Source organism: Phalaenopsis equestris, unplaced genomic scaffold, assembly GCF_001263595.1.
Source record: "Phalaenopsis equestris unplaced genomic scaffold, ASM126359v1 Scaffold001307, whole genome shotgun sequence".
NCBI classification, from domain to species: Eukaryota; Viridiplantae; Streptophyta; class Magnoliopsida; order Asparagales; family Orchidaceae; genus Phalaenopsis; species Phalaenopsis equestris.
In genome coordinates this window covers 741169-756738 of record NW_018165746.1, presented here as the reverse complement: position 1 = coordinate 756738, position 15570 = coordinate 741169, and the positions used below count along the sequence as shown (strand labels likewise).

Below are 15570 nucleotides of genomic sequence, written 5' to 3'. Positions count from 1 at the left end.
AAATTTGTTTTTTATTACATTTATATCACCCAAATTTTGCGCATCACATAGAAAATTCCACCATTTTAACTTTTAAAATGTGAAAAATACTTTTCCAAGCAAAGGTAAGGTGGTATCAATGCAAAAATTGTGTTATGTATGTAAAATATGTTAAACCATAACTTCTCCAAACAGCAGGTAAACATATATCAATTTCTCCTCACATTATTGATGTGAGCTTTCCCAAAAATAAGAAAGTCATACAAGATTTCATAAAGGAAAAGCCAAATCTCGTCATCTTATGAACATAAAGAAAAAGCCAAATCTCTCCATTCTGTTGAACAAGAAAATGTGACTATTTTCATAACTATATCGAAGGCTTTCATAACTGTATCAAAGGCAAGGGCGAGGGAGAGACGGGAAGGGCGAGAGCGAGGGAGAGACGGGAAGGGCAAGGACAGATCAAAAAATTATACCTCATATGCGCCTATCTCTCCGTCAGTGAAGGACCAGAGCCTCGCAAAGGAAGGGGAAGGGCGAGACGGGAAGGGGCGAGGGCAAGGGAGAGACGGGAAGGGCGAGGGCGAGGGAGACAAGGGAAGGGCACCACAGGAAATATAACCTTAAACGCGAGAAGCATACGCGGAACGGAGCTCCAAGCCAGATTGCGGAACTATTAAGGAATTAGCAATATTAAAATGCAGCGGTAAGAAAACGTACCAGCGAACGCACTATTCAAACGGAACGGCAGAATTTTCAAAACACCGCCACTCCCAATAAGCTGCCCCAAACGGGCCCTTAAACTTTGATTAGGCCTAGTTTTATGTCATCAGACTTAACTTGCCAAGAGATTTAGTTTGACTATAAATTTGTTAAAATTTGTGGGTAGATAATTGAGAATTTACATCAAAATTTATACTTGACTGTATGGATATTATGATGAGGGATCCTTTGTCTTTCTATTTTTCAACAATAAAATTTGTGTCGTTGAAAATATATAATGAATTATTGATAGAATTTACAGCACAAGAAAATGGTAAAAATACTTAAACTTAAGCTTGGGGAAGGACAAGTTGGTAGCAACTATCAAGAGGCCACACGCTTACTTGCATGCAATGCGCAAGTAATTGTGAGAAAAATGCTACAATATTTAATTTTCCTACAAAAAGTTTTAAGGTGTTTTTTTATGATTAAATAATAATATTTGATGATGTTTTTTTTTTAAAGCAAAAATTTGTGACTAATTTTTTCTCCTTCTAATTATAAATACTCATTTTAAGCGAATCACAAATACTCAATTAGCTTTTATAGTCTTAACTTTTTCTCTCTTAAAAGAGGTTGAATAATATCACATGCAAACGAATTTCATATCTCCTCGAAGACTCTAAGACATCTCTATGAAGTCTAATGAATTGTCCTTTATGAGCAAAAGTGAGGAGAAAGTTGCATTGCAACAACATATGTTATGGGTATCAATACAAGTTGGTCAAGTAAAGATGTAAGGATGTAATCTAAAGTTGATTTGACTTGATTATGGTTTAATCAAAACTTAATCTATTTATTATAAAACAACAACAACAATAAGCCTTTGTCCCACTAAGCGGGGTCCACTGCATGAATCCTTTTTCTCCATCCTGTCCTATTAGGTTGCATATTTTCATTTAATTCTAATAAATTAAAATCATTTTCTATACAATATGCCCAGGTCTTTTTAGGCATACTTCTACCTCTTAACACAAGTCGAATTTAAAAGGTTTATTCTCCTAATAGGGTCTTCAGATGGTCCATGTTTAATATGACCAAATTAGCTAAGGCGACTCTCCCTAATCTTGTTTGAGCTAGAGCTAACCATTTCAAAAACATATTCATTTCACAATTTTTTTCTACGTGCAAATTCACACTTCCATCTAAGCATTCTCAACACAATAACACAGCCTAATTTTATGCACCTTTTATAGGCCAACATTCGACACCATAAAGCTATACAGGTCTAGCCGCCATATTTTAAAACTTTTCTTAGGTTTATGGTACTTTTCTATCACACAATATCCATATTTTAAAACTTTTCTTAGGTTTATGGTACTTTTCTATCACACAATATCCATATTTTAAAACTTTTCTTAGGTTTATGGTACTTTTCTATTACACAATATCCCTGATGTACTTCTCTACATCAACCAACCAACTTAAATTCTACTAATAAGATCCCCATCAACATCACTATCATCTTAGTTTAATAGACCTGATGTTTTACAATATATTTGATGTGATGTCTAAAATGTTTAATCCTTTTAATGATTTGATCACCAGTTGTTACAACCCTGCCACTAGATCTACTACTACTAAAATAATATTCCGTATTTAGTTTTAGATCGACTCAAACGAAGGCCTTAAGATTATAAATTTGACCTCCAAATATTAAGTTTTTATGAACTTCACCTCTAGTCTTATCCGCAAGAAGGATATCATCATCAAAGACCGTACACCAAGGATATCCCCTTATAAATATCCAGTAGAAACATTCGCAATTAAAGCAAAAAGATATGGGCTTAAAGTCGGCCCTTGATGTAATCCCAATGAAATTGAAAAATACTTGGTCAATCGTCAATGTGTTCAAACACAAGTAACAACTATAGTACATATATCTACTTATTATATGAACTATAATATTCAATGAAAACCAAGTCGTGCCTGCTTAATCCACGCATAGCATGTATAACCGGGTATTATATGGTTCAAACTTTTTTAAGAATCAAAATGGCCTAACTAACATAAAAAATTGGCCTTTTAATCCAATTATACTAATTTAAAACCATATAACATGATCTGACCTAAAGTTAAATAAAATTGGGATCATATTTGGTTTTTTAGGTTGTCGTGTCAATATGAAGTCAACCTAAATAATAATTGAGTGTATGGTCTAAAATTAGACTAACTTGAATAGTAATTGGGCCAACCACTACAGGAGATGTTGAAATTAGTGTCGAATACCGATGCAAATATTAGTGTTGGTTTTGTGTTTGATTTGCGTCAAAAACTGGAGTTCGGCATTTGCGTCAGGTTTTGCGCTTGAGTTGTGTTGAAAAATTCGACGCAAATGCTAAACTCAAAACGTCAAACTGAGAAGCTGGATTACAATGGAATTTGTGTCGAAGAAGTCGACGTAAGCTTGTACTTAATTGTGTTGACTTATGTTCGATGCAAATTTTGCCTCAAACTTCGCTGTTAGGTAATTTCGTCAAAATAATCCGACGCTAATGCCCTAATATACATTTTCCGCTCCTTAAGTCTCATTTCTTCTCCCATAATCCTGAAACCCTCGCTTACGGCTCCCCCATCTCCTGGTTTTGCCCATCTCCGACGAAACCCTCGCTTATCCCTCCCCCCTCTTGGTTTCTCTCAAAACCCTCAACTTTGTGAACGAACCTTCACGATAAAGTCACCATCAGAGCTAACTGGGAAGACATTGACAAGATCGTGGCTCACAAACACCACTGAAACTCCCATCAGAAACCATTGAGGAATGTATGCTTTTCAATGCTAAAAGTTTTTATGTGATAATGGATGACCAAATCATTAAAAACAACAAACATTTTAGATATCTCGTGTCAATTGTTTAAAGTGACGGTGATATGGATGAAAATGTGATTAGTAGAATTCAAGTTGGATGGAAATATTTGGGAATTGTAATTTTTTCTCTCTCTTTTTTTATGTACTTGAGCTTTACTTATCAAGACAATCGTTCTTACCAAATGTTAAACTTTGAGGCATTTAGTTGACAGATTTAACTCCATCATGCTTAGCCATTATAAATTTTGAAGCAGTCTGGACTTTTGAGTTTAAAAATTTTCCTCAAACTTGTTTTAGAAAAACATGTTTTATGAAGGCATTGTGCAAACAAGTCTTAAAAACGGATGAACTTCAACTGAGTTCATGCGTTGCTGTCTTTACAAGTATTGTTGGAAAAAGAAACCTTATACCTCATTGAAAGTATGAATTAAAGTCTCTAATATGAAGTTTGGGAAGGCATGCATACAAACAATTTTTTATTTTTTTTATTTATCTTGATTTTGATGCCACAGAGAAAATATGTCCATTTTTTATATTGAATTAGTGTCATTGTGTGAAAAAAATGTGCACTGTGTTTAGTTAAGAAAATGTAGGTGGTGAGTTATGATTAGCTAATACACTTAGATGCAGTGAATAATGTTGGAAGGCTGCAAATAGTTGTTGTTCAAGCTGTATTTTTATCTTTTATATTAAGGAATTTAAGAGGTATCCATGGTTGTTTGCTTCAGCATTGAAGCCAGAGGTCCAAATGACATTGTTGAATCTGAACTAAAATTTTCTTGTCTGAACTTATGTTTTATGTGGATTTCATATACGAGTGAGAGAAATAGGAAAAGAAGAGATCAAGAAACTTATATTGAGGAAGTAGATGTAAACTTTTGATAATTTAGATTTGTATTTATTACACCATGTTAATTATCATTGTTGGTATTCTTTTATGATATAGTTTTGCTTGTTGTTGTGATCATTAGTATTATTTTTATTTGTGTGCAGGTTGTACGAATCCAAAAAGTTCTTTTAAATTTTTTTTCTCATTTAAATATTTGTGTCGGGCTAGCGTCAACTTTTATGATGCAAAATTGCATCCAATAATTTTCAACACAAACTCGACGGTATTCATGAAACTATTTTGCAGCGTAATTTAAAGACGATAACTTTGACATAAAAGTTATCGTCAAATTTTTTCGACGCAAATTCAAGTAAAATTAATTTACTGACCCATGTTTTATATCGTTGGATTTGCTTTGGTTTTGCGTTAGTTTCTTATAACACAAAAATTTCATTATTTCTATAGTGAACCTAAACCCTATTTTGAGTCTAGCGTGAGTGGGTTGCTAGGTTGAGTCATTTTTCAATATTCCCGAACCAGTGTATAATTGATAAGAGATGAAAGGGAAAAATTGAGTTATTATGCAAACTCTCTTGGAACTCAATTGCAAACTCACTCCTCTCGATGAAACTCATCTTGATGATCTTACTCTATATCGACAACTTGTAGGAAGTCTTGTTTATCTCACTATTACTCGACCTAATATCTCATATGATGTTTACTTAGTCAATAATTTCATGTCCGTCCCTCGCTCATCACATTTTTCTACAGTTCTTCGGATACTTCGATATATTAAAGAAACTTTTTTTAATGGTCTACATTTTTCTGCTCACTCCTCTTTGGTGTTATCTGACTACTCTGATGCTAATTGGGTTGGTAATCCCATAGATCGTCTTTTTACCACTGATTATTGCTTCTTCTTAGAAGATTCTCTTATCTTTTGGCATAGCAAAATGCAAACAGTCATTACTTGTTCTAACTCAAAATCTGAGTATCGCGTTCTGACTGACGTCACATTTTAATTACTTTGACTACACTGGTTTCTATCTGATATGGGTGTACAACAATCTTCTGCTACTATACTTCATTATGATAATAGAAGTGTTATACAGATCTCTCATAATGACATTTTTCATGAGCGTACTAAACACAGGGCACCATACTTTTAATTTCTGCCTCTTTTGCTAACAAAACAGTTGATATCTTCACAAAAACCCATCCTCCCACGCATTTTCAAGGTCTACTAAGCAAACTCAAGATGACATCCACTATACCATCATGAGTTTGAGAGGGTTGTTAAAGGAATCAATGACATTAATAACCTTGATTCTATAAGAAACGAATCATTAATAGTCTTGATATGGTGTTAATAGCCTTGATTCTATAGGCAGAATTTGGGATTAAATAGGCAAATTTTTTGCCTTTATTTACTTCTCTTTTTTATTCTAATCTTAGGCTTCTTATATAAATATCATTCTTCTTTGTATAATTATGAACTAATAAATACAAATTACATTTTAATTCAAAACCCTATTTGTAGGTTCTTTCAATTTGGACTGATCATATATCGTTCGCTTCGAGAAATTATTGCATACGGACATCGCATGCATCTCTGCATCTCTGCATGCGGTGTCCGACCTTTACCGTAAATTATCATGATCTACTGTCAGATTATATTTCAATTATTTAAAAAAAAAAATTAAATGAGACCGTAAATGAGCTGATGCGATAGTGTCGGTCAATAATTTTTCGTTCGCTTCAGAGTATCCACTGCGTCTGCCGGTCTACATCTCCCGCCAAAATCTCTACCCTTCGGCTCCATAAATATTCGAACCTCTTCAACGGAGCTCGTCCGTAAAATGGCTTCGTCCCCTTCCCAAGCCCTAGCAGAAATCTTGCAGCCAGCCAAGCGTCTCCGATCTCTCCCACCGTCACGCGAAACCCTAGTCCCCAGTTCATGCATCTCCACTCACAGTAACCCCTCTGTCGGCAATGGCGGCTCAGACGAGCTTAAACCAGAATCACCCTCCATTCTGACCGATGAACAGCGAAGAAGAGTTGAGTTCAATAAATATTTGGCGAGATCGAAAAGAAATGCTAGGGTCTGCGTCGAGAGAATTGAGAGCGCGAAAGGTAAGGCGCTTTTTTTTTTTCTTCTTCTCCGTGTATCACTCAGCCTTCAGCGCTTCCGAAGATACTACCGGAGCTTTTGAATGTAGCCAAAGGGATGGAATATGCGAAGTTGGAGGAGCTTCTAGTGGAGGAGACGTGGCTTGAAGCTCTTCCAGGGGAGCTTCAAAATCCCTATTGGAAGAATCTTTGTAGGTTCGTGGAGAGCGAACTACGGGGGATGGTTCCAATATATCCTCCGCCACACCTTATATTCAATGCCCTAAATTCTACTCCGTTTGATAGGGTGAAGGCTGTGATCATTGGACAGGTATAACACTCGACTTGATGATTCCTAGTCTGTAATACTATATTTTTTGTATAGTGAGTTCAGAAGCCAATCTTTTCAGATACTAGGAGGGAGGAATGCGTTTGGAAATATGATTATGAGGAAAAATGATAAATTTGGCACGAAACTGCTACATTTCTTCTACATTTCTTCTTATTTGCGATTCTTATTTGCGATTTTTTTTTTTTTGTGAATCTTTGAGCAGCAATTTTTGAACGGTGAAAGGGGTAGCGGTTAGGTGTGAGTGGTTTTCCAGGGTTGTGTGTATTAGTCGTGGGCTATACTTGTTGGATTTAGAGAGTATTCCTAATAGTTCTCTTAATAAATCTTTAGTAATATGTAGAACATTTGGTCAAAATTGGCAGAAATGTTCAATTTTGAATGCTTGTAGATTTTTTGGATGATTCTCCAGGAAAATTTTGTATTGGTTGCCTAGATTTGTGTTGATTCTTAGCAGATTTTGGGGTGAACATCTGATCAAACTATCATCTAAATTAAAGCCGAATATATCTCATCTAATAGTTATCACACCTGCATTGGCTCATCAGCAATCCTGTATTTCTTGCCTTAACACAATTATCAATCTAACAGGTTTCAAACAATGGGTAGCTTAAAAAATGGATCTCTCATGACTTGAGATTGAATTATTTGTAACAAACAAACTGAAGATTTGATTGAGGCCTCAAAAAGATAAGATAGAATTAATGTGAAGGAATATGAAAATAGAAGGATTGATCAAAACGTAACATGGAGAAAAGTTGTGCATCAACAAGTTAGCAGCTCCTATAACATTAAATTGGTATAAATGGAGGATGTGGAATAATAAATTTGAAACAAAATTGTTGGGATAATGCTAATGATTATGAAATTATAAGCAAAATCAAGAGTGGTTGTACTATAAGTTTGTTATGTTTATTTGCTGACCTGGCTATATAAATTGTGGCTTTAGTGAAGAAACCTTATGATATAACCGTAATCTTCTGTTTCAGGATCCTTATCATGGACCTGGTCAAGCTATGGGCCTCGCTTTCTCAGTGCCAGAGGGCATCAAGCCTCCATCAAGCTTAATCAATATTTTTAAGGAACTTCAAAAGGATGTTGGCTGTTCCATTCCCTTACATGGAAATCTGGAAAGATGGGCAGTGCAGGTAGTGCATACTGTTTTTGTGATGATTCAATTATGTTTCTGTGGGGTTTCTTTGAGTTCTGAACTTTGATTGTAATGCTTCTTCACATTGGTATTGTGGAATGTTATGAGACAGTTTGTCTGTGTAACATTTAGCTCTTCACTTTGACAGTTCTTACCTATAGTTCCGGTGTCTATGTCACTATGGTTTTCATCTACCTCTTATGTTTGTAAGACAATACTTTGTGGTGTTGCACATAGAATTTATATGCGGGCATGGCGGGCTGGGGAAGCACAGCTTATGTTGTTTTTTGCGGTTTCAAACTATTTATAGTTTGCTGTTGGAACATATTATTCATTTATTTTGGGCATGATAAGGACTCATTAAATTTGGGGGCTCAAGTGCCCCGGGAGTGATTATGGGCTTTCAACTGAACAGACAACTAAAGGACCAATTTGTCCATAAGCAACTCAAGATTTTTTTTTTTTTAATTTTACTTTTTGGTGAAGAAATTGTTTGAATTTTTGTGTTTGGATTTGACGTGCGATAAAACCATTTTCTTTTTTCATTGGAAATAAAAAAGAAACCGTCACATTATACTAGCTATTGCTTTCCTTTCTAAATTTGCCAAAAAGTAGTTGTGAATCATCTTTTGCAGTTTGAACTATGATTTATTAATATGGATATGCAGCTTCAAATCTTGAAAACCATCTCTACCAATCATGACTTAGTCTCTTGAAAAGGATATATCACATTATGTCGTATTTTATATGATGCACGGAAACATTTTTTGTAATTTGCCTGCTGATAGAAAATCTTCATTTTATTGGCTGTTTGTATTTTTTTTACCGGTTAACTTTTTCAGTACCCAATAAAAAATATGAAGCATTTATGCTTTATTTATCTTGCTGCAACTTAACGCAACTTGATGATCTTATGCAGGGCGTTCTTCTTCTCAATACTGTCCTTACTGGTACGCACCATTTTTTTGTTTTCATCATTGTTTGTCAGTTGTGCTTACATGATTATGTCCTTTATAAGCCTTCTAATGCTTTGATATTATTATTTAGGCATGCATATATGCAAACTTCCTTATGAACAATCTATTAGTGGATTGTATTAAATTTTCATAATTTTGCAGGATTTCACGGAAAAAATGTCTTAGTCCCTATAATAGATGAATACTAAGTCACACTGACATTGACATGGATAGGGTTGTAAACGAGCCGAGCTTGAGTGAGCTCAGGCTTGACTAATGTTCGGCTTGTTCAAAATTGCTCGTTCGAAATCGGCTCATTCGAAATCGTTCATGTTTGGCTCATTAAAATTAATTGGAAAAAATAGATATAAGGTGGTAGATTTGAACCTATACCACTCTGTGCAATAGATGGTGCAGGGCCACATGACCATACGAGCTATTATGATTTAAACTTAGATCTAAATATATATATTATATTATTACATAAATAGCATATAATATTATTATATAAATAATATATATAATTTATTTATTTCGAGCTAACACGACCTGAACACGAGCGAACAAAAGGTTGTTTGTGTTCGGTTTGTTTATAATTCGAGCTTAAAAAATTTGTTCATGTTTGGCTCATTTACTCAGGAACACGAACAACGAGCTTTTTTAACAGCCCTAGAAATGGAGAATTTGGAAATGCATCAACGTCAATATCCGTGAGAGCAGAATGATGAAGAAACGGATGTGAATTTCTGAAATGTGACATAATATCACATTAAATAAGGCTGGCTATGAAAATAGAATATATATGATAACTAAGGTATATTACATAGAGTTTTTTGAAATTATTAATACCTACAGGCTGCAGCATGCATTGAATATCTTCTATTCAGGAAGTGGTTTTTGTAGTGTAGAACAATGGAGAAGAGAGGCAACAGTAATAGTGTTAAGCAAATTTATCCAAGAATATTTCTGAATTGTACAAGTCGGGACTGGATGATAAGGCTTAATGCTTGGAACATTGGATATGGTCCATTGGAAACTTAAAGGATATGGGAGAAATCAAATGAGTTTATGTGGGGGTTTCTGTTGGGGTATTATTTTGAAAGTGGAAGTCTAGTTGGGTTAGTTTGAAATGCATCCAGGAACTGGTTTTGAACCGTTGGCTTAAAGGTTTAATAACCAGATCCAGTACGAAACCTTTGTGTATCTGATCCAAAATGACTGCTTTGGGCCCTTTATTAGTTATTTACTTTGGTTCCAAACAGATGCTCTAATATGAAGTGATTTAAAATTTAGATCCGCTCTTCACTCATTTGTATATTCACTGTGTATAATTCTGAGAAAATATCATTAATGGTCTTAGGATCAACCTTCTTCTAACTTTGAGGTGCCTTTATGATTTCTTTTCAGTATTATTTCTGTAAAGTTGTATCTACTATCTCATATTAATTGTGATCACATATTGAAACAACTTGTTTTCGACATCTCTCTTCTATTATACTTGTTTATTTCTTTTGGTTACTGTTCAGCTTATTTATTGATTTTTTCAGTGAGGTATCCTATCCCTCTGTAGAAAATGTAATAAATCCATAGCAACAATAAACAGAAGCAAAGCAGACCTTCTATTAGCTATCTTGATTAAGCTAGCCTTTGCACTGTTTATCATGTACTTGTTTAAGTTTCTTTGATGTGTTAAAGTCTCATGTAAGTTTGTCCCTTGGTGATATTGTGGTTGATCAAATCATTTCTGCTTTTCTATACCAGTTCAGACTTCTGACACTAAATGCAGCTGTAATGTAAGGATATGGTAAAGAAGTATTTTTAAAGCTAGTTTTTTCTAATTAGAATATGTCATTAAGCGATTAGTTAATTATTTGCTAGTTAAATCTTAAAATTTTATTTATTGCAATTCATATGATCTTTCATCACATCTTGCCTATACACTCTATTTCTAAAAATGTTAGTAACTCTAGAGAAAATTCAAATAAAAATAAGAAAATAAACACAAAAAAAATTGGAACTCGAGTCAAAAGGTTATGTGGTTTGGTGTGATCCCCTTATGGGCACAATTGCTAAGAAAACAAATATTTCATTAAATTTTTAAAAAGGGATATGAAGAGATTACACATTTTATAAAGAAGGCCAAATATGCCATTTTGTCTCAGTGTGAACACAATCACTTGCTATGAAAATAAGGGTTGAATGTGATATCCATTGTTGAATGCTTAACGTCTTCTCACCCCTCTCTTCCTTTCTGTTTATTTAATTGCGATTGCTGGATGCATAAAATGATCGATTTTTTCCTCTTTAATAGTTAAAACGTGAGATAGTATTGTGGTAGGCGTGAATGAGTAATTGTGAATGGAACTGAGTTAGGAAGAACATTTTGGACCGGAGCTTCTAAAACCAATAAGGAAGTCATTTATCATCTTCGGCTGATTTATCATTTTTTAAGTCACGTCTCATCTTTTTAAGAGATCCAAGTTTCTAAAACCAATAAAAAGTTACATATATGTTACGTACATTAACTTCATTATGGTGGTTAATTAATTAATTTATTTTCTTACTTTTTAGCTGATTTACTTATCAACATATTTGGGAAACATGAAGTGTTTGTTCGATTGTATTGTAGTTTTTTTTTTTTTAATGACAAGTTTATTGATTTTTTTAATAGATAATCATTGCTATTCCAACTCACTTGATCAAATTATCTGGTTTATTTCCTTGTGCTCAATCTTTCTTAAGCTACCGCTTTAGTTCTTGTACATACTAACTATGAAATGCTTTATGCACCCCTTCAACAAAAACGCCTAAGAGAACATCCTAACAAAAGTGCAAGTAGAACAATTTATTCTATAGGAAGTTGATGGTTAGACTTAGATAAGGAGGTTGCTGTTTGTATAGACAGAAGGAAAGCTAATGTATTGCACTAGTTCATGGCGGATTGTAGGAAAACACTGCTATCTTAAGTATTGTAGTACTTAACCCAAGAAGGTGGAATCAGTATTTATTTACTTTATTAATTGATGAAGGCATGGAATTATATTAATGCTGTTTAATTGAGAGACTAGTTGATTGTTTTTTTTTTCTTGTGCTTTAGTTAGAAAACATCAAGCTAATTCTCATGCCACAAAAGGGTGGGAACCATTTACTGATGCTGTTATTCGAACAATATCACAGAATAAAAGAGGCATTGTTTTTATTCTCTGGGGTAATTCAGCTCAAGGGAAGTCCAAGTAAGCTCTTTGAATTGTTTTATCTTACCGCCCTATGACTTGTTAAAAAAAATGATTATAGGAAGAGATTATATTCTAAGAATCTGCTCACATGATCATCTTTTTCCTACTTAGGAGCCCTAACAAAAAATGAAGGATATTTAATACTTGTTTTGAGTTCTCTTTCAGTCACAGTAACACGATTCTGGTTACTTTCAATAAAACAAGATGTCCGATGACTTATTTGAATTTGTCACTGGCTGCATAAATACTGAATAGCGTATGTAAATCTGTTAATTTTCTATTTAAAACTTATTTTCTGAAGATGCCTGTGTGTTTTTGTTTGCAGACTGATAGATGCTACAAAGCACCATATCCTTAAAGCAGCTCATCCGTCAGGACTTTCTGCTAATAGAGGCTTTTTTGGATGCAGGTTTATCTTCCGTTTCCATTCTTATTGATTCTATGCTTTTGCTTCTCAGACCCAAAATTTTCCGGGATATATAAATCCACTAGAAAGTTTTTTGCACTTTATGCCTCTTTAAAATTTTTGAATGTTTAAATAATACCGTCTGAGTTGAAAATTGTAATCACTTGGCTTTTATTTCACTTATATTTCCCATTTTACCTATAAATTTTCTAGTTTTTACACTAAATAAGAAGAGATGAATATCTAAAATTTATCATTAAGCTGATACTGTAAAGATCAATGATTTTTTTCTTTTTTATCGTGATCTCGCTTGATGTACGTAACATAAATTCTTTTCAGAATGCTGTTATCTGCTTGGAGATTTGAATTGAATTTTATTCTGTTATTTACATGTATGCCTTGCAAATTTAGGTTTTTTACGTATCTTTCACTGGTCTATATTACAATACCACTATTTTCTAATGTGACACTTTATTTACACTTCTAATATCTTAATTCCTCTATAACAGGCATTTTTCCAAGACAAATGAGATGCTTGAGAGGCTAGGCCTTTCTCCAATAGATTGGCAACTTTAAAACCAACGTCTAATGACAATGAGAAGCCACAAATCTAGTATACCTTAGTGGCAAGTCATTTCTGACCCTTTTGCTCGTAAAATAGGAAATGCCTGCTATTTAAGTGGCCAAATTTTGGACTGACGTATCTAACCCAAATGCAGCTTGTCCAACTCCTAGTACTTAAAAATGTTGCCAGTTTGCTCCTTGGTGGGAAGTTTTGTATACATACGTATGGGTTTTTTATTAACTGATCGATGCAGTGGAAAATGTAACGAACCCACTGTTTTTCATAGCCGCTTTTTGAGGGCTAGGAAGACTTGGCCATCTTAGCTGCTAAGTGTTATGTTTATGGCGAAATGTTAAGAAACCTCAACTTTTATTTGATTTGTTATTTTATAATTGCCATATTACTCAGGATGCCCACAATATTCAAAAAACAAATTTTTTGTTCAAATTGACTCCAATGGAGTTATAGGATGTATGCTTCTACAATAATGATGAAGCATTATTAAACTTATTACTTGAAACTTATTGTTCTTTTAGGACATTACCCTTACCAAAATAGTATTACATCTCAATTAGGAAAACGTGTCTCTAACTTAATTCTATTGTGCAGGCTTATCCTACATTTAGAATATACTGCTTTTTAACTTCATTGCTATAATAGGGTTACAAATTGATCTGCATACACCTTGACCGCAAAAGATTATTATGGCCAACTTCTTCGGTCGCACCTTAACCGCAAAAGGTTATTATGGCCAACTTCTTCGGTCACACCTCTGGCTTGGAAAGTGAAAGCAACTAACCCTCTTTTTTATTTTGAAAATCACATTATTTAAATTTCTTAATGATATGAAAGAAAATCTTTATGTTAATGAATTTTTTTAAGACGGACTATAAAACGTAAGATGTAGCCTTGTATGCCTTTGGGGGGAGCCAATCTGTTGAATCGAAGATCTGCCAACTTGGTTTAATTGATCAGTTGCCGAATTGGCCGAATTGGCCGAATTGGCCGAATTGACAAGCTGCCAAGTACGGGCTGCTGAAATTAGGGCTGTCAAAAAAGCTCGTTGTTCGCAAACAGCTCGTGTTCAGCTCGTTAAGTAGCTCGTGGTCGGCCGGTTCGTTAAGTAAACGAGCCGAGCACGGACAAATTTTAAAGCTCGAATTATAAACGAGCCGAACACGAACAACTCATTGTTCGCTCGTGTTCTGCTCTTTTTAGCTCAAAATAAAAAAAAAATTATATAACTATTTATATAGCAATATATTACATATACTATTTATATAATAATATATTATATATATTTATGTTTAAGTTTAAATCATAAGACCTCATGTGACAATGTGATTAGTGCATTCTTTTGTATATATTTGATTCAGGTTTGAATCTCACATTTTACATCTATTTTTCTCAATTTAGGTTTAACAAGCTAATTTCGAGTCGAACATGAATATTTTAATCAAGCGGAACACGAACACACTGTTCACGAGCTGATTTTGAACACGAGTTGATTTTGAACTCGAGTTATTTCGAACAAGCCGAACATGAGCCAAACTCTCTCAAGCTGGGCTCGTTTACATCCCTAGCCGGAATGATTGTCTACCAACTTGGCCAAATTGACGAGTGCCCAAGTATTTGTTGCCGAATTAGCTGGTGTTATACTTGGGTTGTCAAGTTGACCGGTCTATCCTCCTCTTTGGTTAACATTTGGATAGATCTAACTTGATTCTAAGATGCTCGAACTAATCCCTTAAAAATGAGCAAGATATAAACCTAGCTGTTAAGCATTGAACAAATTATCACATATTTCTACGGTCGTCTTTCAAAGATATAAGAGAATTAAGACCCTAAAAGCAAGTTGTCGAATTAATGATATGCCAACTTGGTCGAATTGACTTCGCCAAATGAATGACTTCAAGGTACATGCTGCCAAATTGACGAACCGTTGACTTGATTGAATTGACCAACTATTGAATCTAGGAGCTGTTTAATTGACTAGTATTATAGGGCTCGTTTGGAGCAACTTATAAGTGCGGGAGGCGTTTTCGCGTTTTCAAAACGTCGTCAACCGTTTGGTTCGCACGTTTCGCCAGTTTATTCGAAATCGCGTTTGATTTTTACACTAAACTCAGACCGCGGGTTAAACCCCGCGGCCCACCTGCGGGCCGCGTTTCAGGATAATCAACTTATCTTGAAAAACACAAGCTGCCCCCAAACGCACCCATAATTGTGTTTTTGAGTCGAGCAATTTATCTTCCCAATTAATCAAACTAGCATTCGGATAAATCCGACTTTATTCTTAGACTGGAACAATCTTTCGCTAATATGAGTTGTGATTGAGTTATGACATATTTGGCTCTACATATTTAAACTAATCATATATGATATTATTTATGTATTGCTTATTATGTGGCCTTTATTGTA

General features: G+C 34.4%; 1 protein-coding gene across 1 annotated transcript; it reads left to right on the top strand.

Moving 5' to 3' along the window:
* Positions 1 to 6116: 6116 nt before the first annotated feature.
* On the top strand, positions 6117 to 13559 carry LOC110033890 (uracil-DNA glycosylase, mitochondrial). Its single transcript, XM_020738048.1, has 7 exons — positions 6117 to 6511; positions 6598 to 6818; positions 7826 to 7984; positions 8906 to 8936; positions 12040 to 12175; positions 12504 to 12587; positions 13094 to 13559. The coding sequence occupies exons 1-7, from the start codon at positions 6238 to 6240 to the stop codon at positions 13158 to 13160; spliced, it is 972 nt and encodes a 323-aa protein (XP_020593707.1). The 5' UTR covers positions 6117 to 6237; the 3' UTR covers positions 13161 to 13559.
* The last annotated feature ends 2011 nt before the right edge of the window (positions 13560 to 15570 follow it).